At 31.4% G+C, this 14,971-nt stretch overlaps 2 protein-coding genes across 2 annotated transcripts; both read left to right on the top strand.

Annotated features, from left to right (window-relative positions):
• The first annotated feature begins 7,334 nt into the window (after positions 1-7,334).
• On the top strand, positions 7,335-10,275 carry LOC107008388 (ABC transporter G family member 11-like). The gene is made up of 8 exons (XM_015207405.2): positions 7,335-7,761; positions 7,852-7,931; positions 8,046-8,504; positions 8,587-8,673; positions 8,773-8,898; positions 9,010-9,201; positions 9,306-9,392; positions 9,472-10,275. Exons 1-8 carry the CDS (start codon positions 7,575-7,577, stop codon positions 10,150-10,152), a joined length of 1,899 nt encoding a protein of 632 aa, XP_015062891.1. The 5' UTR covers positions 7,335-7,574; the 3' UTR covers positions 10,153-10,275.
• A 539-nt stretch (positions 10,276-10,814) lies between these two features.
• LOC107008091 (phospho-2-dehydro-3-deoxyheptonate aldolase 2, chloroplastic-like) lies at positions 10,815-14,736 on the top strand. The gene is made up of 5 exons (XM_015206999.2): positions 10,815-11,443; positions 12,200-12,477; positions 12,611-12,887; positions 13,666-13,911; positions 14,245-14,736. Exons 1-5 carry the CDS (start codon positions 10,922-10,924, stop codon positions 14,494-14,496), a joined length of 1,575 nt encoding a protein of 524 aa, XP_015062485.1. The 5' UTR covers positions 10,815-10,921; the 3' UTR covers positions 14,497-14,736.
• Positions 14,737-14,971: the final 235 nt, after the last annotated feature.

Below are 14,971 nucleotides of genomic sequence, written 5' to 3'. Positions count from 1 at the left end.
TTTGTTGCTTCGGAAATTTCACCACTTTTGTTTTTTAGTTTTGGTGTCTCAAAACAGTCGGATGACATTAATAACGTTACGAATGGTTGTAAAATACTTCTAATATTATGCATTTTTATTTATTTTTCAAGCAATGATTTTGTATGAAGTGATATACGTTTTGTTTCAGGTGATGGAAGAAAAATAGTATCTGGCGTGGCACGACAATTGAACGAGTCGCATACTTCTGTTGTGTAGCACTACGACATCTATTTGGTATTGTTTGATGCATTTCTTATCCTCTTTCAGTTGGTTCTCTCTTTTTGATCAGATGTCTAATTTAATTATTTCTTCAAACCTTGCTTAATTTATATGTTGCCGCATATAGTTGCAATTTTATATGCGAGTAGATTTTTGAAGTCCAATTATGATTTATATATAATTTAGCAGCTTATGATGCTTCATTTTAACAATATTATCGATCATATCTCGCAGTTTCATAAAAGATATTATTACCAATAACAAATTGTTCGAGTATTAAACTAAAGATATTTTTTAAATGTTGATGGAACTCTTTAACTTCTTTCCAGACCAACAATACAAGGAAATGACAAGGTATTAAAAATGTATCTGGTGCTACTTCAATCAAGTTAGTTTTGCTTTTTCTGATAATTATTATTTTTTATGTGTAATATATGAAATATGATGGAGAGATTTTATATATATTTTCTTTTTATTTGTAAACATCATGTTATGTGCAGCCAATTTTTAGTTTACTCTATCTATTGTCATGTCATAGAAGATGAGAAGTCACCAAATTTTCGATAGTTCGCCGTGACAAAGTCAATAACTATTTAAGTCACGGCGTGACAAAGTACAAACACTTTTATCGCAATTTTTCTAAGAGATGAACTTGAGCAAATATGTACCTTTATAAAGTGTTTGTACTTTACATAAGAACATGCTTAAAAGTCAATAACTATTTAACTTTCTTTTGTTTTTACCATCTTGATATAAATATGCAGTTTCACAAATTGTGAAATCGATAGACTTAACAGGAACATGTTCTGACTATTTATGATGTGTACTTTTTTCAATAATTTGCAGGAACAACTGTTAGCGGAAACGTGAAAATAAAGAACAAGGAAGAACAACAATATTTAACGTGGTTCGGATCAAAATGATTCTACGTCCATCAAAAAACAACTGCACAAATATTTATTCACTCTACAAAGAATACAAGTGAAATACTACAAGAGAGAGAACACAAATGTCTTAGAAGGTGAGAAGGCAAGTGAGAGGATGATTTAAAAATGAATTAAGAATTACCTATTTATAGGAATGAATTCATCCTATTGATGTCATCCATGACATCACGATATGTCAAAAATGTCAAGGTTAAAAATATGAAACCATTTTATGGTTTGTCTAAACTTCACCTGCCAAGATACTATTTTGACTTTTATTTTATATTATCTTCCTACCAAATATTCATGTTAATTTATCTTCCAGTTAGTTTGATTCCACAAGAACCAAACCAACTCTTTCAACAACAAATAATAATGTCTGCGTAAGAAAAAGTAGATAATGTACAAGGAGTTGCAAGAGTTAGAGGTCAGAATGATCGACTCTGCAATTAGGAATCATTTAGTCGTTGATGTTCTCCATGACACATTGGATAGTCAAAGATTGTGAGACTGCTAGAATTTGAATAATAGGTTGCAAATGCACAATATTTCCAATAAATTTGAGCATTCTTCGTTTCTTTTTTACTTTTTGACTATTTTGTTTGGGTGCAAGTTGTTTGAGTTGTGTCTAACATTTTAGTCTTCTACTTTATCAATGATTTGGTGGAGTTCGCTTCTTTCTTAATTTTTGATTATTTTGTTTGGGTGCAAATTGTTAGAGTTGTTTTTAAAATTTGTGTTTTGCGGTTGGGTATTGTTGCAGATTCTTGAGTGAATAGACTTTGTTTCTATACTTGAGCTTCCCTTTCAGTAATACACCCATACAACTTGAATAAATCATTCCTTAAAATTTTTGATTTTTGATTTGTATAATTCAATAATTTTTAACAATACTTTATTATTTATGGAGAATAGATCTACTATATTGGGCTCGTGCCGTGCAGGCCATTGCCCTCTAGTTATAATATACATATATCACCCTTTAAATATTATTAAATTTCAGCTCTTCTTTTAAATCTAAACATTATTTTTTTTGTGTTCATTTCAATTCACTTATATAGCACCTCTTTTCAATTTCACAAGTCTAGTCCATTTAATTCATGATACCTTAATTTAATTTATTCATTATCAACTTGTAATTATTTTATTTATTTATTCAGTTTTACTCATAAGCTAGGATATTATTTTATTTCACTCATGTACCTCAATTATTTCATCCACTATATTCAATTTATATATTTTCTAACTATTTATTATTTTATTTATGTATTTCATTTTACTCATGGTGCCTTGTTCATTTTATTTATTGGATCTCTGTTTAATTTATCAAATTCCAATCGATATTGGTTTATTAATCCATTTTAGTTCACTCATAATAGCTTATCCATTTCATCCAATATCTCTAAAGTTACAATACAAATTAGTCAAATAATTGAAATACTATACATGAAACCTTTGTTAATTTACATGAAATAAAGGGTAGAGTTTGTGCGAAGTTCGCATACAAGTTTTTCTTTAACAAATTCGAATCCCTTATTTATATTAATAAGAATCCTAATTGTAATATTCAAATCATTAAATTACTATGAATAAGAATAGAAATGAAAAATGTTAACTCTAAAAATATAGAAAGTAAAATCACTATACTTTTTACTGAATAATTGGCATAAACCTATTTTTCATGGAATATGCTTTGAGAAAATTTCAGAAATAACAAATACAACAAACATAATAAATAGTTTCATTTGTGATGGAGATTGTGGTTTGTATATTTTTTTCTATATGTATATTTTGCTTCCGAATATACAAATAATGTAAGTTATACAAATTCTATATATTTAGGATTTTTCAGAACCTCGTTTGTATATTTCGCTTGCCGACATCCAACGGGGTAATTTATTATGATTTTTTCGTAAATCCTATACAAATAGCTAGGATAAGTATATACAAAATTCTGAATTTATACAATCATGAATCGAATTATACAAATTATACAAATGAAGGGCAAAAATTAGGAAACTTGTAACCATGAATTATATATATATATATTTTAGAATTATAATTACAGTAGCTAATGTAGGCTAAATATTTTTATATTCGGCATAATTTTGAATCAGGCACGTAGTATTGTACTACCTATTTGTGCGCAAAAGTTAGAACATTGCACTTAAATGGCTATGTCCAAATACACGGCACGATGAATTTTGGTTTACCAAAGAAAGTATAGATATATATATAAAATTTAGCATGTTCCATTTTGAAAAATAATTTAACTAAATTATACTTTAAATTTACTTTTTGATTTTTTTTAAAAAAAATCTAACCTATATATTCAGATTATTGCCTTTTTGAGAAGTACACTGACATATTTTTTTTTCAAAAAAAGAAAAAAACTTTCCTTCTATTGATACGTTTTTCTTCTCTTAAAAATCTATTATTTTTGTTACCAGAAAGAGTGTGTTCCTCCTAATTGTTAGTACTTGAAATTTGAAAAGTTGGTTAAATATACCAAATTCAACAAAAATATCTTAAAGGATAATATCCTTTAACACGTCTCAAATTCTAAGTTTAGCTATTGTTTCAGTATTTGTTTTTCCTAGTAAATTTTTGTTATCTTTGCCTGTATTTGTTGTATTTATTACATAATTAATACAATTTATTTGAACTGTATTTATTTACGTAAAGAATATAATGTGTATCTTAGTATTCATTTGGGCAACAAATACAATTAAGACAAAATTAAAAATACAAGAATGGCCACCACTGCACAAGTGGATTTGACTAATCGTAAAAAAGAAGAAGAGAGATTTTGAAATACTACAAATTTTTTGGCCAAGTCTAAATATTAGATGCTCACTGTAAAAATAGACACATGGTTGGTTCGATAGACTGGACATGCATCCGTAGTTTTGATATATAATTTTATTATTATTTTATACTCTTTTATTTGGTTATTAAATTTTAGATAAGTAATACTTAGTATCTAAATAAGTTAAATGGTGTGTGGAAAAATAATAATATTAAAATTAGATAAAATGATAACAACAACAATGATACTTTTACACTATGTTTGGATCATTGTTATCTATTGTATTGTATTGTATTGTTACTATACCTACAATGTTTGTTTTGATTGTTACTTAAAATGTATTTGTTACGTAACAATGAAAACCCCTATTTTATGGAACAACCAATTTGGTGTGTTCCCATTGTTCATTAATTTCTTTTTTCAATTATATCTTTACATAATATTTCAAAATAATATTTTACCATTTACCTTAATTATTTAAATCTAGTAAAATCTCCTACCTTAGAATAATTAAGGATATTTTAGTAAATTTATAAATTACAACAGGATACAATCATGTCAAACAATTAAAATGTTATTAAACGACAACAACAAACAATACAGTCTAACCAAACATTATAATACAACAGAATACATTATGAAACAATGGGTAACAATGATTCAAACAAAGTGTTAAAATCCCTCAAAATCTTCTTCTTCTAAAAATAAGGTGGGCAATGTTTGTTTTTTTTCTTCTTTTTGGTAAATAAATAATTTATTCTTATAAATTATATAATACATTTTTTCATTAATACGATAAATAAATTCGCCAATAAAAAATAATCAATCTCAATATAACTAATTTTTTCAAATCAAATGATCCCAAGTACTTTTGATTATTGAGATGAAAAGATCAAAATTATTTTCCATGATACTGTTTAAAATCAAATAACTTATTCTTCATTTCATTTGATTCATTCATGATTCATGTCCAAAATTTTGAATATGAATCATAATTACCCTCTTATGGACAAAAACGGACTTTTTCTAACAGTAAGGACACTAATAGACCTAATGTCAAAACATAACATTTTTTTTTTCTAATTAAAAGTCAAATATTGCCCAAATTAATGTAGGCCGACTATTCATTTTCATTTGATCCGAAAAGATTGTAAAAACGGAATATAACTAATATTTCCTTCTTCATTTTTCCCGTTGTCACCTATATTAAAAATACTTGTTTTAAAATAATTTTAATTCAAACGAATAAAAGAGAATTAATCATCTGTTTCAACTTTGCTTATGGTATTAACTATTCTATAATTAAGAGACAGATATATATAAATAAAGATTAAAGAATTAATAAGGAATATATTGATCAAACAACATTCCTTATTAATTTTTTCTTTAAGTTGAGCATCAAATCTTATCATGACAACTAAAATAGGATGGAGGGAGTGATAATGTTCCTTATTAATTCTCATTTTTTAGCGTTATACAAATGTTCCTAAATATGATTTTTTGTTTGTTCCAATAAAGAGCTATTGCTTTATATTAATGTTTTGATTTTTTGAAGTTAATTTTTAAAATTTGAGTTCTAAAATAAATGATATATACCATAAAACTTACCAAAAGAAATAAGAAGAAAAAAATTAAAAAGGGTGGGTGAGGTGGGGTGGGGATGGGGGTTATTTAATTTGAATATTATTTTCCAAATTCTAAATATTAAAAGGGTGAAGTGGACATTAGTCATTACACTTTCTATATATAATTACTCTATTAAGAAACAGAAATCCACCACAAATATAGAGTGTCTAATTTGTATTATTTTTGGAATCATTTAATTGAAGAAAGCGATCCCTAACTGTGTATTTAATGATTTTTTATGGATTATTTTATACAAAAAAAATTGTTGTATGTAGAGCCACTATAAAGAATGATACTTTGTTTCAATGGTGTATCATTTGCTTCCTTCAATGGTGTGAGAAAACAGAAGGAGAATATACGCATATTTTGCTACACAATAAAATTATTTAGCTAGAATAACTAGAGTCTAAATTAACTTATTCTACTGTTTTTTCAATTAATATTTTATTTATTTTTAAATAAATAATTTGAGAATTTGACTTACAACAAGTTTTGAAATATCCAAGTAAAACGAAATTACACCATCAATGTATATTAGCTAAACTCTTAAATGATATTATTGAAGAAAGAGGAAATGAATTCAGCGATACAATGACTGAACCGTAGATCTTTTTTTAATGTTCAAAATAAGTGAATTGTTTAAAGTTCAAGAAAATTGTTCGAAATTTCTTTTATTTTTGTTCCCGGTAATAATTTCAAGAGAGTTCATATTTATGATATTTTACTTTAAATTATTTATATTTTCAAAAATAGTTTGAAAATAGCTAAAAGGATAAAAGTGAAAAATGACATTCTATTTATATACTAATTTCTTTTTCTTAATAAATATATATTGCCTCACAAATTCACTCAATATAAAATAAAGAAAATAATGTTTTATCTCACAAAAGTATAAAATTTTGAAGACAAATATGCGTCACAAACAACTAGCTATTGTCAATTATGTGGTAAAGTTTTTCGCCTTTTAAAACAATAGCTAAATCAAAATTATTTGGAAATGATTTAAGTTTATCTGTTGAACATTTTGAATACAAAAATAAATAAATAAAATATTAAAGTATGTAAGAAGTTGGAAATGAAAGAGTGTTGTGCAACCAAAGAAAATTTGTGCGAGAGTAGTAAGTACTCATTCATCCTTAATTAATGGTTTTAATTCAAATTTTGTTAAATATCAAGTTTGAGCCCATTTAGGTATAGAGTCATCTTTGTTAGAAAACAATTTCTTTACTTTAAGTGTAAATCCACATTTAATCAAACTTTAAAATAAATATTCGTTCTGTTTAAAAAAGAATGAACTCATTTCTTTTTTAGTCTGTGAATGACCTCTTTCTTTTTTGGGTAATATTTCAATTTTCAATTTCCACATGAGATGTTTAAGGCGACAAGATCAAAGGAGAATTTTGTACAATTGACTTAACTTTAATTTAGGATCACAGGATTTAAAAATATTCTTTATACTCTTAAACTCTGTATCAAGTTAAAACAGTTTATTCTTTGTGAAACGAATGGAGTAATTGATAGCGATAGAAAATAAGAAAAATAAGTGTGTTTTGCACACTAATAAGACCACACAAAAAACGAAAGTTGTGGCACAGTGTTTTGCACACTAACAAGACCACACAAAAAAAGAAAGTTGTGGCACAGTGTTTTGCACACTAATAAGACCACACAAAAAAAGAAAGTTGTGGCACATGACTACTGTCTAATAAATTAATGAGATTAATTAGGTAGGAAGTAATCCTTCATCTGCGTCGGTTTCGAAGCTACTTACCTACTTTTAAAAATTCCTATTTATTCGGTAATGGCTGAAAATTGATAGCATGCATGCATAGCGTTTTACTTTACTCCTATGTATATATAAGTAACCATATAAACTAGTTTCCTTCTTTTTTAACTTCATTTATATATGCATTTCCGCAATTATTCCTCTACAATTTGATTATTTTAGCTACAATATACTTGTATATTTTTCTATGGAGATGTGGGATGAAGAATCGAATGACGGTGTTTTCTTGACATGGAATGATTTGTGTGTCTCTGTTTCTATTGGAAGCAAAAACATAATTGAAGGTGTCACTGGCTATGCTCGCCCAACTCAACTATTGGCGGTAATGGGTCCTTCTGGCTCTGGAAAATCTACACTTCTCGACGCGTTAGCTGGTATAATATACATCTATGTTCCTAAATTTGATATTTATGTTCAGTTATCTTCGCGAATTAAATCATGTTTATATACTCATAATTAATCAGGGCGACTGGATTTCAGCACGAGACAGAGTGGGGATATTCTAATCAATGGTCACAAGCAAAAACTTTCTTATGGAACTTCTGTAAGTTAAAAATCTTATTCATCTAAATTTTACATACTGCAAATGCCCTCCTGCATTTTTTAAACTCTGTGTCAAAGTCAAAATAGGTTTAATTTCTTCATCCTAAAAAAATAGGGATATGTGACTCAAGATGAAGCTCTGATAGCAACGCTAACAGTCAAAGAAGCTGTTTACTACTCTGCGCAACTACAACTACCAGATTCAATGTCAAAATCAGAGAAAATACAAATAGCAGAGCAAACTATAAAAGATATGGGGTTGCAAGATGCAATGAACACGAGAATCGGAGGATTTGGTAATAAAGGAATTAGCGGAGGAGAAAAGAGGAGGCTAAGTATCTGCATTGAAATTCTAACGAGACCAAAACTTCTTTTCCTTGATGAACCAACCAGTGGCCTAGACAGCGCTGCATCGTATTATGTGATGAAAGGAATTTCCCGCCAAAGAGGCGGAAGAACCATTATTGCATCTATCCATCAGCCAAGTGCTGAAGTTTTCAACCTTTTCCACAGTTTATGCCTTCTGTCTTCAGGAAGAACCGTATATTTCGGACCTGCTAGTGCAGCAATTGAGGTATAAATTTATACAGTTTATGGTCATGCATATTTTTAAACAATATGTGAAAAGAATTCTACACTTGTTTTTGGTATTGTAGTTTTTCAGGACAAATGGTTTCCCTTGCCCACTTCTTCAAAATCCGTCTGATCATTTTCTTAGAACAATAAACAAGGATTTTGACGAGGTAAATAAATACTGTATCCCTACTTTTCTTTTCAATAATTCATGGAGGGGTTAATGTTTGCTTTTCTACTAAAATTTATTCATGTTGCCCTGTTAATAGGATATCGAACATGGTTTAGCTGGAAGAAAGCCAACAGAAGAAGTGGTAGATTTTCTCATAAATTCATATGAATCGTCCGACGAATACCATGAAGTTCAGAATCAGGTTGCAGAAATATGTCAACAGGTAAGCAAAAAGTCCCAAACAGGAGTTGAAATTGTAACTAGTATCCGCTATGTATGTACGCACGTACGTGACAGAGAAGGAATCACTCTAACACCATTGTGTATTTTACAGGGAGGTGAAATATTGGAAAAAAGAAGTCATGCTAACTTCATTACACAAAGCCTTGTTTTGACAAGGAGATCATCTGTGAACATGTTTCGTGATCTTGGCTACTACTGGATGCGATTTGTGTCTTATGTCATCCTTGCTTTAGGTCTTGGCACCATCTACTATAACGTTGACTTAAGTTATCGTTCAATCGAGGTATAAACAATAGATATAAGAAATCAGTAAAAAAATATAAATTAGTAGTACTACTAAACAAACATACTATATATATATGATCATTGACAAGAACAATTTTCCAGGAAAGAGGTCTAATGGTGGCTTTCGTTGTTTCATTCATGACATTCATGACAGTTGGTGGATTTCCTTCATTTGTGGAGGACATGAAGGTAATATATCTTCATTAACTTCATCATCACAACCAACTAATTTCTCTGTTTAATCATTCGTCACAACTGATTAAAACAGGTATTTCAAAGAGAAAACTTGAACGGACACTATGGTTCTTCCGCTTTTGTGATTGGCAACACTGTTTCCTCCATGCCCTACTTGTTATTGATTTCACTAGTTCCAGGTTCCATTGCCTATTTCCTCACTGGATTTCAACCGGGATTCGAGCATTTCATCTACTTTGCTCTAGTCCTCTTCATTAGTATGATGATAGTCGAGAGCCTAATGACTAACGTTGCAGCTGTTGTCCCTAATTTCCTCATGGGCATTGTAGTTGGTGCAGGAATACAAGGATTGATGATATTAAGTGGCGGTTTTTTCCAAATACCTAACGAGTTACCTAAAATTATTTGGAAGTACCCGCTATACTACATTTCTTTTCACAGGTATGCTTACCAAGGCATGTTTAAGAATGAATTTGAAGGATTATTTTTCACGGATAATGTCAATGGAATCAATGTTACTATCAGCGGAGAAGATGTATTGAGAGAGAAATGGCAAGTAGAAATGGGCTACTCAAAATGGGTAGATCTTGCTATTTTGGTAGTTATATTGATTTTGCACCGTATGGTATTCTTCTTGATTGTCAAAACCAATGAAATATTTGTACACGCAAGGAAAACATCCACATCAGTTTTATCAAAGAAAAGTAGGCAAATCATGGCTAAGTCCCTGCCTGCCACACCTCATCAACAGTAGTTGAATTACAAGTTATAGTTTTTATCAACGTCTCGTTTTGTAATATTATACATCTCATGAACTCTAATAGTTCGTTAATCAATTGCAGTTTATATATAATATAAATGTTTTTCAACTTTATAAGTCGTTCATTACTTATTATGGTCATTTGTTAGAGTATTGAGAGTGAGATGACGAGGGAAAGTTCAAAAAAATTAACTTTAAGTTTATTATTTTGTTTTTATTTAATACAATATATTGCGTTAAAAATTTAAAATGTCATGACTCATGACGCATTCAGACCAGCAGGATTTCAGTAAAGCTTTTGTATGTGTCAAAATATTTTTAATTATTAGATTTTATATTCAGTTAATTATTGCAATAGAGAAAAGGACTATAGATTACCAAAAGGATTAATAAGATATATGAACTAACAAATAAGATAAAGTGATAGTAAATATGCTTGCTTATCGGTTTCAACTTAAGATTTGAAAAGAAATATTGGGAACTCGTATTTAGAAATAAACTCCTCGGTGTATGAATTCGAATTGGTTGTGTTTTGTATTAGAAAAAAAAGATAAATGAGAAAGTGATATATACAATGCAAAAATAAACTTATTATATATTAATATAAATTAATCGAGTTTTAATATAATATAGACAAGAAACACATAATTGAACATCTTCAAATAACAACTGTTTAGTTCTAAACAAATTCAGGTGTCTCTGTATCTGGAGATAAATTGAATTCTCTTTGTATTCCCTAATCCCAACCCAAACACACACAGAAATGGCTCTGACAGCAGCCACCGCCGGCGGCAACAGGGGTGGCTCAGCCCTCCCCAATTCGTGCCTTCAAGCCCCAAAGCCTGCACCTTTACAGAAACCCATCTTCTTCTCTTCCTTTCCCAAAATAACAATCCCGTCAAACTCCAAAATCAAACCCATCTCAGCCGTTCAATCTCCACCCTCAACAACAGCAAAAACTGCTCAAAACCCAGAAGGAAAATGGAGTCTCGAAAGCTGGAAATCGAAGCCGGCTTCTCAGCTCCCTGAATACCCTGATAAGGTAAAGCTGGAATCAGTTCTCGATACCCTTTCGATGTATCCCCCAATTGTATTTGCTGGGGAAGCTAGGAATCTTGAAGAGAAATTGGGCGAAGCTGCTCTTGGGAATGCTTTCTTGTTGCAGGGTGGTGATTGTGCTGAGAGCTTTAAGGAATTTAGTGCTAATAACATTAGGGACACTTTCAGAGTCATCTTGCAGATGGGCGTTGTGCTTATGTTTGGTGGTCAAATGCCTGTAATCAAGGTAATTTTATCTTTGAGTTAATTACTTCATAGCTAATGTTTGTACTAGTCATCACCCAACAGTTCCATCCTTTATAAAAAGTTCCATTACAATTTCAAAAAAAAGAAGAAGAGATTAATAATTTCTGGTGGTTTGCATGATCACATGGCATATGTGGTTTGGTCCCATAGGTGGTCTTTGTCTGTGATATATACAATTTTACAGAAATTGATCTAAGCTGTCCAAGCCCTTCGGGTGGTTTAATTAGTTGGTAGAGGGAAAAATTGTTATGTTTCCACACTGTTTGACACTTAAATGGTTAAATTTGACCTAGATTATAGTATCTGACTATCTGTAAAGTGAATTCTTTCTTTCTTTTGATTGCTCTGGGACAGCTTTAGATGGTTGGCCTATGATGACGATGTGCTTGAAATAAGTCAAATGATGCTTGTTGCTAATGGTGAAAATGATATTTCAAATTTATTCTTACTTGCTCCTTAGGCAAAATACTTGATTGAACTTAACTTTAGTCTACTGCTTAGGTCTTGGTTCCAGTTATAATTAAGACATTTTCTTGTTTGACTAATTATCCGAAATCTTGCATGCATGTCAAGCAGACAAATAAGCAACTGAATCTCGAAATTTAGAACCAGGTGTAATGTATTCATTTTAGCGGTTTTTTGGCTGTAACAAAGATAGTCCTACTTTTGATTGTTGATTGATTCAATAAGATGAGGTCCAAAATTTGGTTATTTATTCTTGTACTTTACTGGTTAGGTGGGTAGAATGGCAGGTCAATTTGCAAAGCCAAGATCTGATCCATTTGAAGAGAAGGATGGTGTGAAGCTGCCAAGTTACAGGGGAGACAATGTGAATGGCGATACTTTTGATGAGAAATCAAGAATTCCTGACCCCCATAGGATGATTAGGGCTTATACTCAGTCTGTAGCTACATTGAACCTCCTCAGGGCATTTGCTACTGGAGGTTATGCTGCCATGCAGAGGGTTAATGAGTGGAATCTTGACTTTACTGATCGCAGCGAGCAAGGTGACAGGTATGTCTTCTGATATGCTTTATTTGTTACTTATCAAAAGAAAATGTTTGTCTTTTATTGGTTTTGTAGCCTGAATGTCCTTTTATTATAACTTCCATGACTAAAAATTTTGTGAGTAATACGTTTCCTGAAGGTACCGTGAACTGGCTCACCGAGTTGACGAAACCATGGGCTTCATGACTGCTGCTGGGCTTACAGTTGACCACCCAATCATGACTACAACAGACTTCTGGACATCACATGAGTGCCTTCTCTTGCCTTATGAACAAGCACTTACTAGAGAGGATTCAACTTCTGGCCTTTATTATGACTGCTCCGCTCATATGATTTGGGTTGGGGAACGAACAAGGCAATTGGATGGTGCTCATGTTGAGTTTCTGAGAGGAATTGCCAATCCACTTGGAATCAAGGTACAGTGCACTACCTTTACTGCACTTTTATTTTCTTAGAAGAAAGGAGAGTGGTAAGATATGCCAATTATATAGGGTCTGATGAGTATCTTGTAAGATGGAAGAAATAAACCGTAGACTGCCATGTGCATGTTATAAGGCGTTGAAGGGAAAGTTGGATGTTATAAATTCTAAGTGGTGTCTGAAAGATGCATTTGACCGTGCATGGACCTTCGTCTATTCTTTGACCATCCACATGCTGAGATTCAACATTTAGCCTGTGATCAGCGGGTAAATAATCTAAAATGTTTAAATACCGGTTAGCAAAAAGAGAAAACAAAGAGTTGGACTAATAATTTCTGAAGTTTTAGGTCTTGTTCTATATGAAGTGTGAGTAAGTCAAGTTTATGATATTAATTTATCCAATATATTGTATAAGAGGTAGTGGTAATCTAAATTTGAGAAGAAAATGTCATATCATTGTATTGAATTAATATAACACATGAATTTGAAGAATGGTATCGAGCATTTGAGATGTCCCAAAAAGTAAATTGACTCGTATAAATTGGGATGGAGGGAAGCAAATACAGACCAGAGTTAAAAAAAATTTAAATGCAAAGTACAATTATAGTATTCACCTCTTCATTTTCCTAAGAAAACAAGTACCGTATCACCAGATTTTAAGTTTTCTTAGTTTCCACTTTCCACGATATTAACTAGCTTGGAGTTGCGACAAAGTTGGTTGACTGATTGATGGAGACACATGCTATATAAGCTAACTTTGTTTCCACATTTGTAGGTGAGTCATAAAATGGATCCAAATGAACTAGTCAAGCTTATTGACATTCTTAACCCTCAAAATAGACCAGGAAGGATTACAGTAATCGCCAGGATGGGAGCTGATAACATGAGAGTAAAGCTTCCCCATCTGATCAGGGCTATTCGTGGAGCTGGTCAAATTGTCACTTGGGTCAGTGATCCTATGCATGGAAATACTACTAAGGCCCCTTGTGGACTCAAAACACGTTCATTCGACTCTATTCGGGTATTGATGCTATTCTACTTATTTTATATACCTGTACAAGAACTTGCTTTATGCTCTCGTGGTATGTATGCTATGCTGTATTTTTTCACAATGATTTATCCACCTACCCTGTCAATATAAGGGAAGTATTTCTCAACTCTTGAAGTATTCAAGAAACTATAGCAGTAGATCTAAGTAGCATACGGCAAGAAAGTAGTTGATGATAAGATCTAATAAACCCTTTACTAATACAGGAAATATTGTGAGCTTATGCTCTATATTCCTACCAACTAGACTATCCTAGTGAATATTTTTTCGCTTCTGCTTATGTGTTGATTGCATATATCTGTGTAGGCTGAGGTTCGAGCATTCTTTGATGTACATGATCAAGAAGGTAGCTATCCTGGTGGTGTGCATCTGGAGATGACAGGTCAGAATGTAACAGAGTGTGTTGGAGGTTCTCGGACAATTACTTACAATGATCTGAGCTCGCGCTATCATACACATTGTGACCCAAGACTCAATGCTTCTCAAGCACTTGAACTTGCCTTTATTATTGCGGAGCGCCTCAGGAAAAGAAGACTGGGTCCTAAGTTTGGGTTTTAGAAAACCGATCTTACTCCCCTTTCACTAGTATTCGCAGTTTGGCGTCTGTGTGAAGAGGTATAAGCATAGTATGGGAAGATTCAATTTTATAGTAATATGACACTCAAAACATGGAAACTCAGAAAGGCTATTCTACAGTGTATGTGTTAAGATAGGACCTCTTGATGCTTAAAGTTTGTATATATAATAAATAAGATCTTCGAAGGTAAAGTTTGATATATGGAGTAATATTTTGTGGCAGAACAAGTTTTTTTCACCAACAAAATTCAAAATTAAAGAAATACGTACAATTAACTAAAGTTATTTTTAAGAAAGGGGTTCATCGCTACATCTGAATCCATTTCGGCATCTTAGCTCCACCCCAACTAAAGACTATTTTATTTCTAGGTTCAAACTCGAAATATTTTTATTTTATTAACGCAATACTTGTTACTGTGGAATATGCTCTGATCCTTCACAAGTCACAACCCCTAGT

This window comes from Solanum pennellii, chromosome 1, assembly GCF_001406875.1.
Source record: "Solanum pennellii chromosome 1, SPENNV200".
NCBI lineage: Eukaryota > Viridiplantae > Streptophyta > Magnoliopsida > Solanales > Solanaceae > Solanum > Solanum pennellii.
Note: the sequence above shows the minus strand (reverse complement) of the source record. Positions and strands in the feature narration are given on the sequence as shown.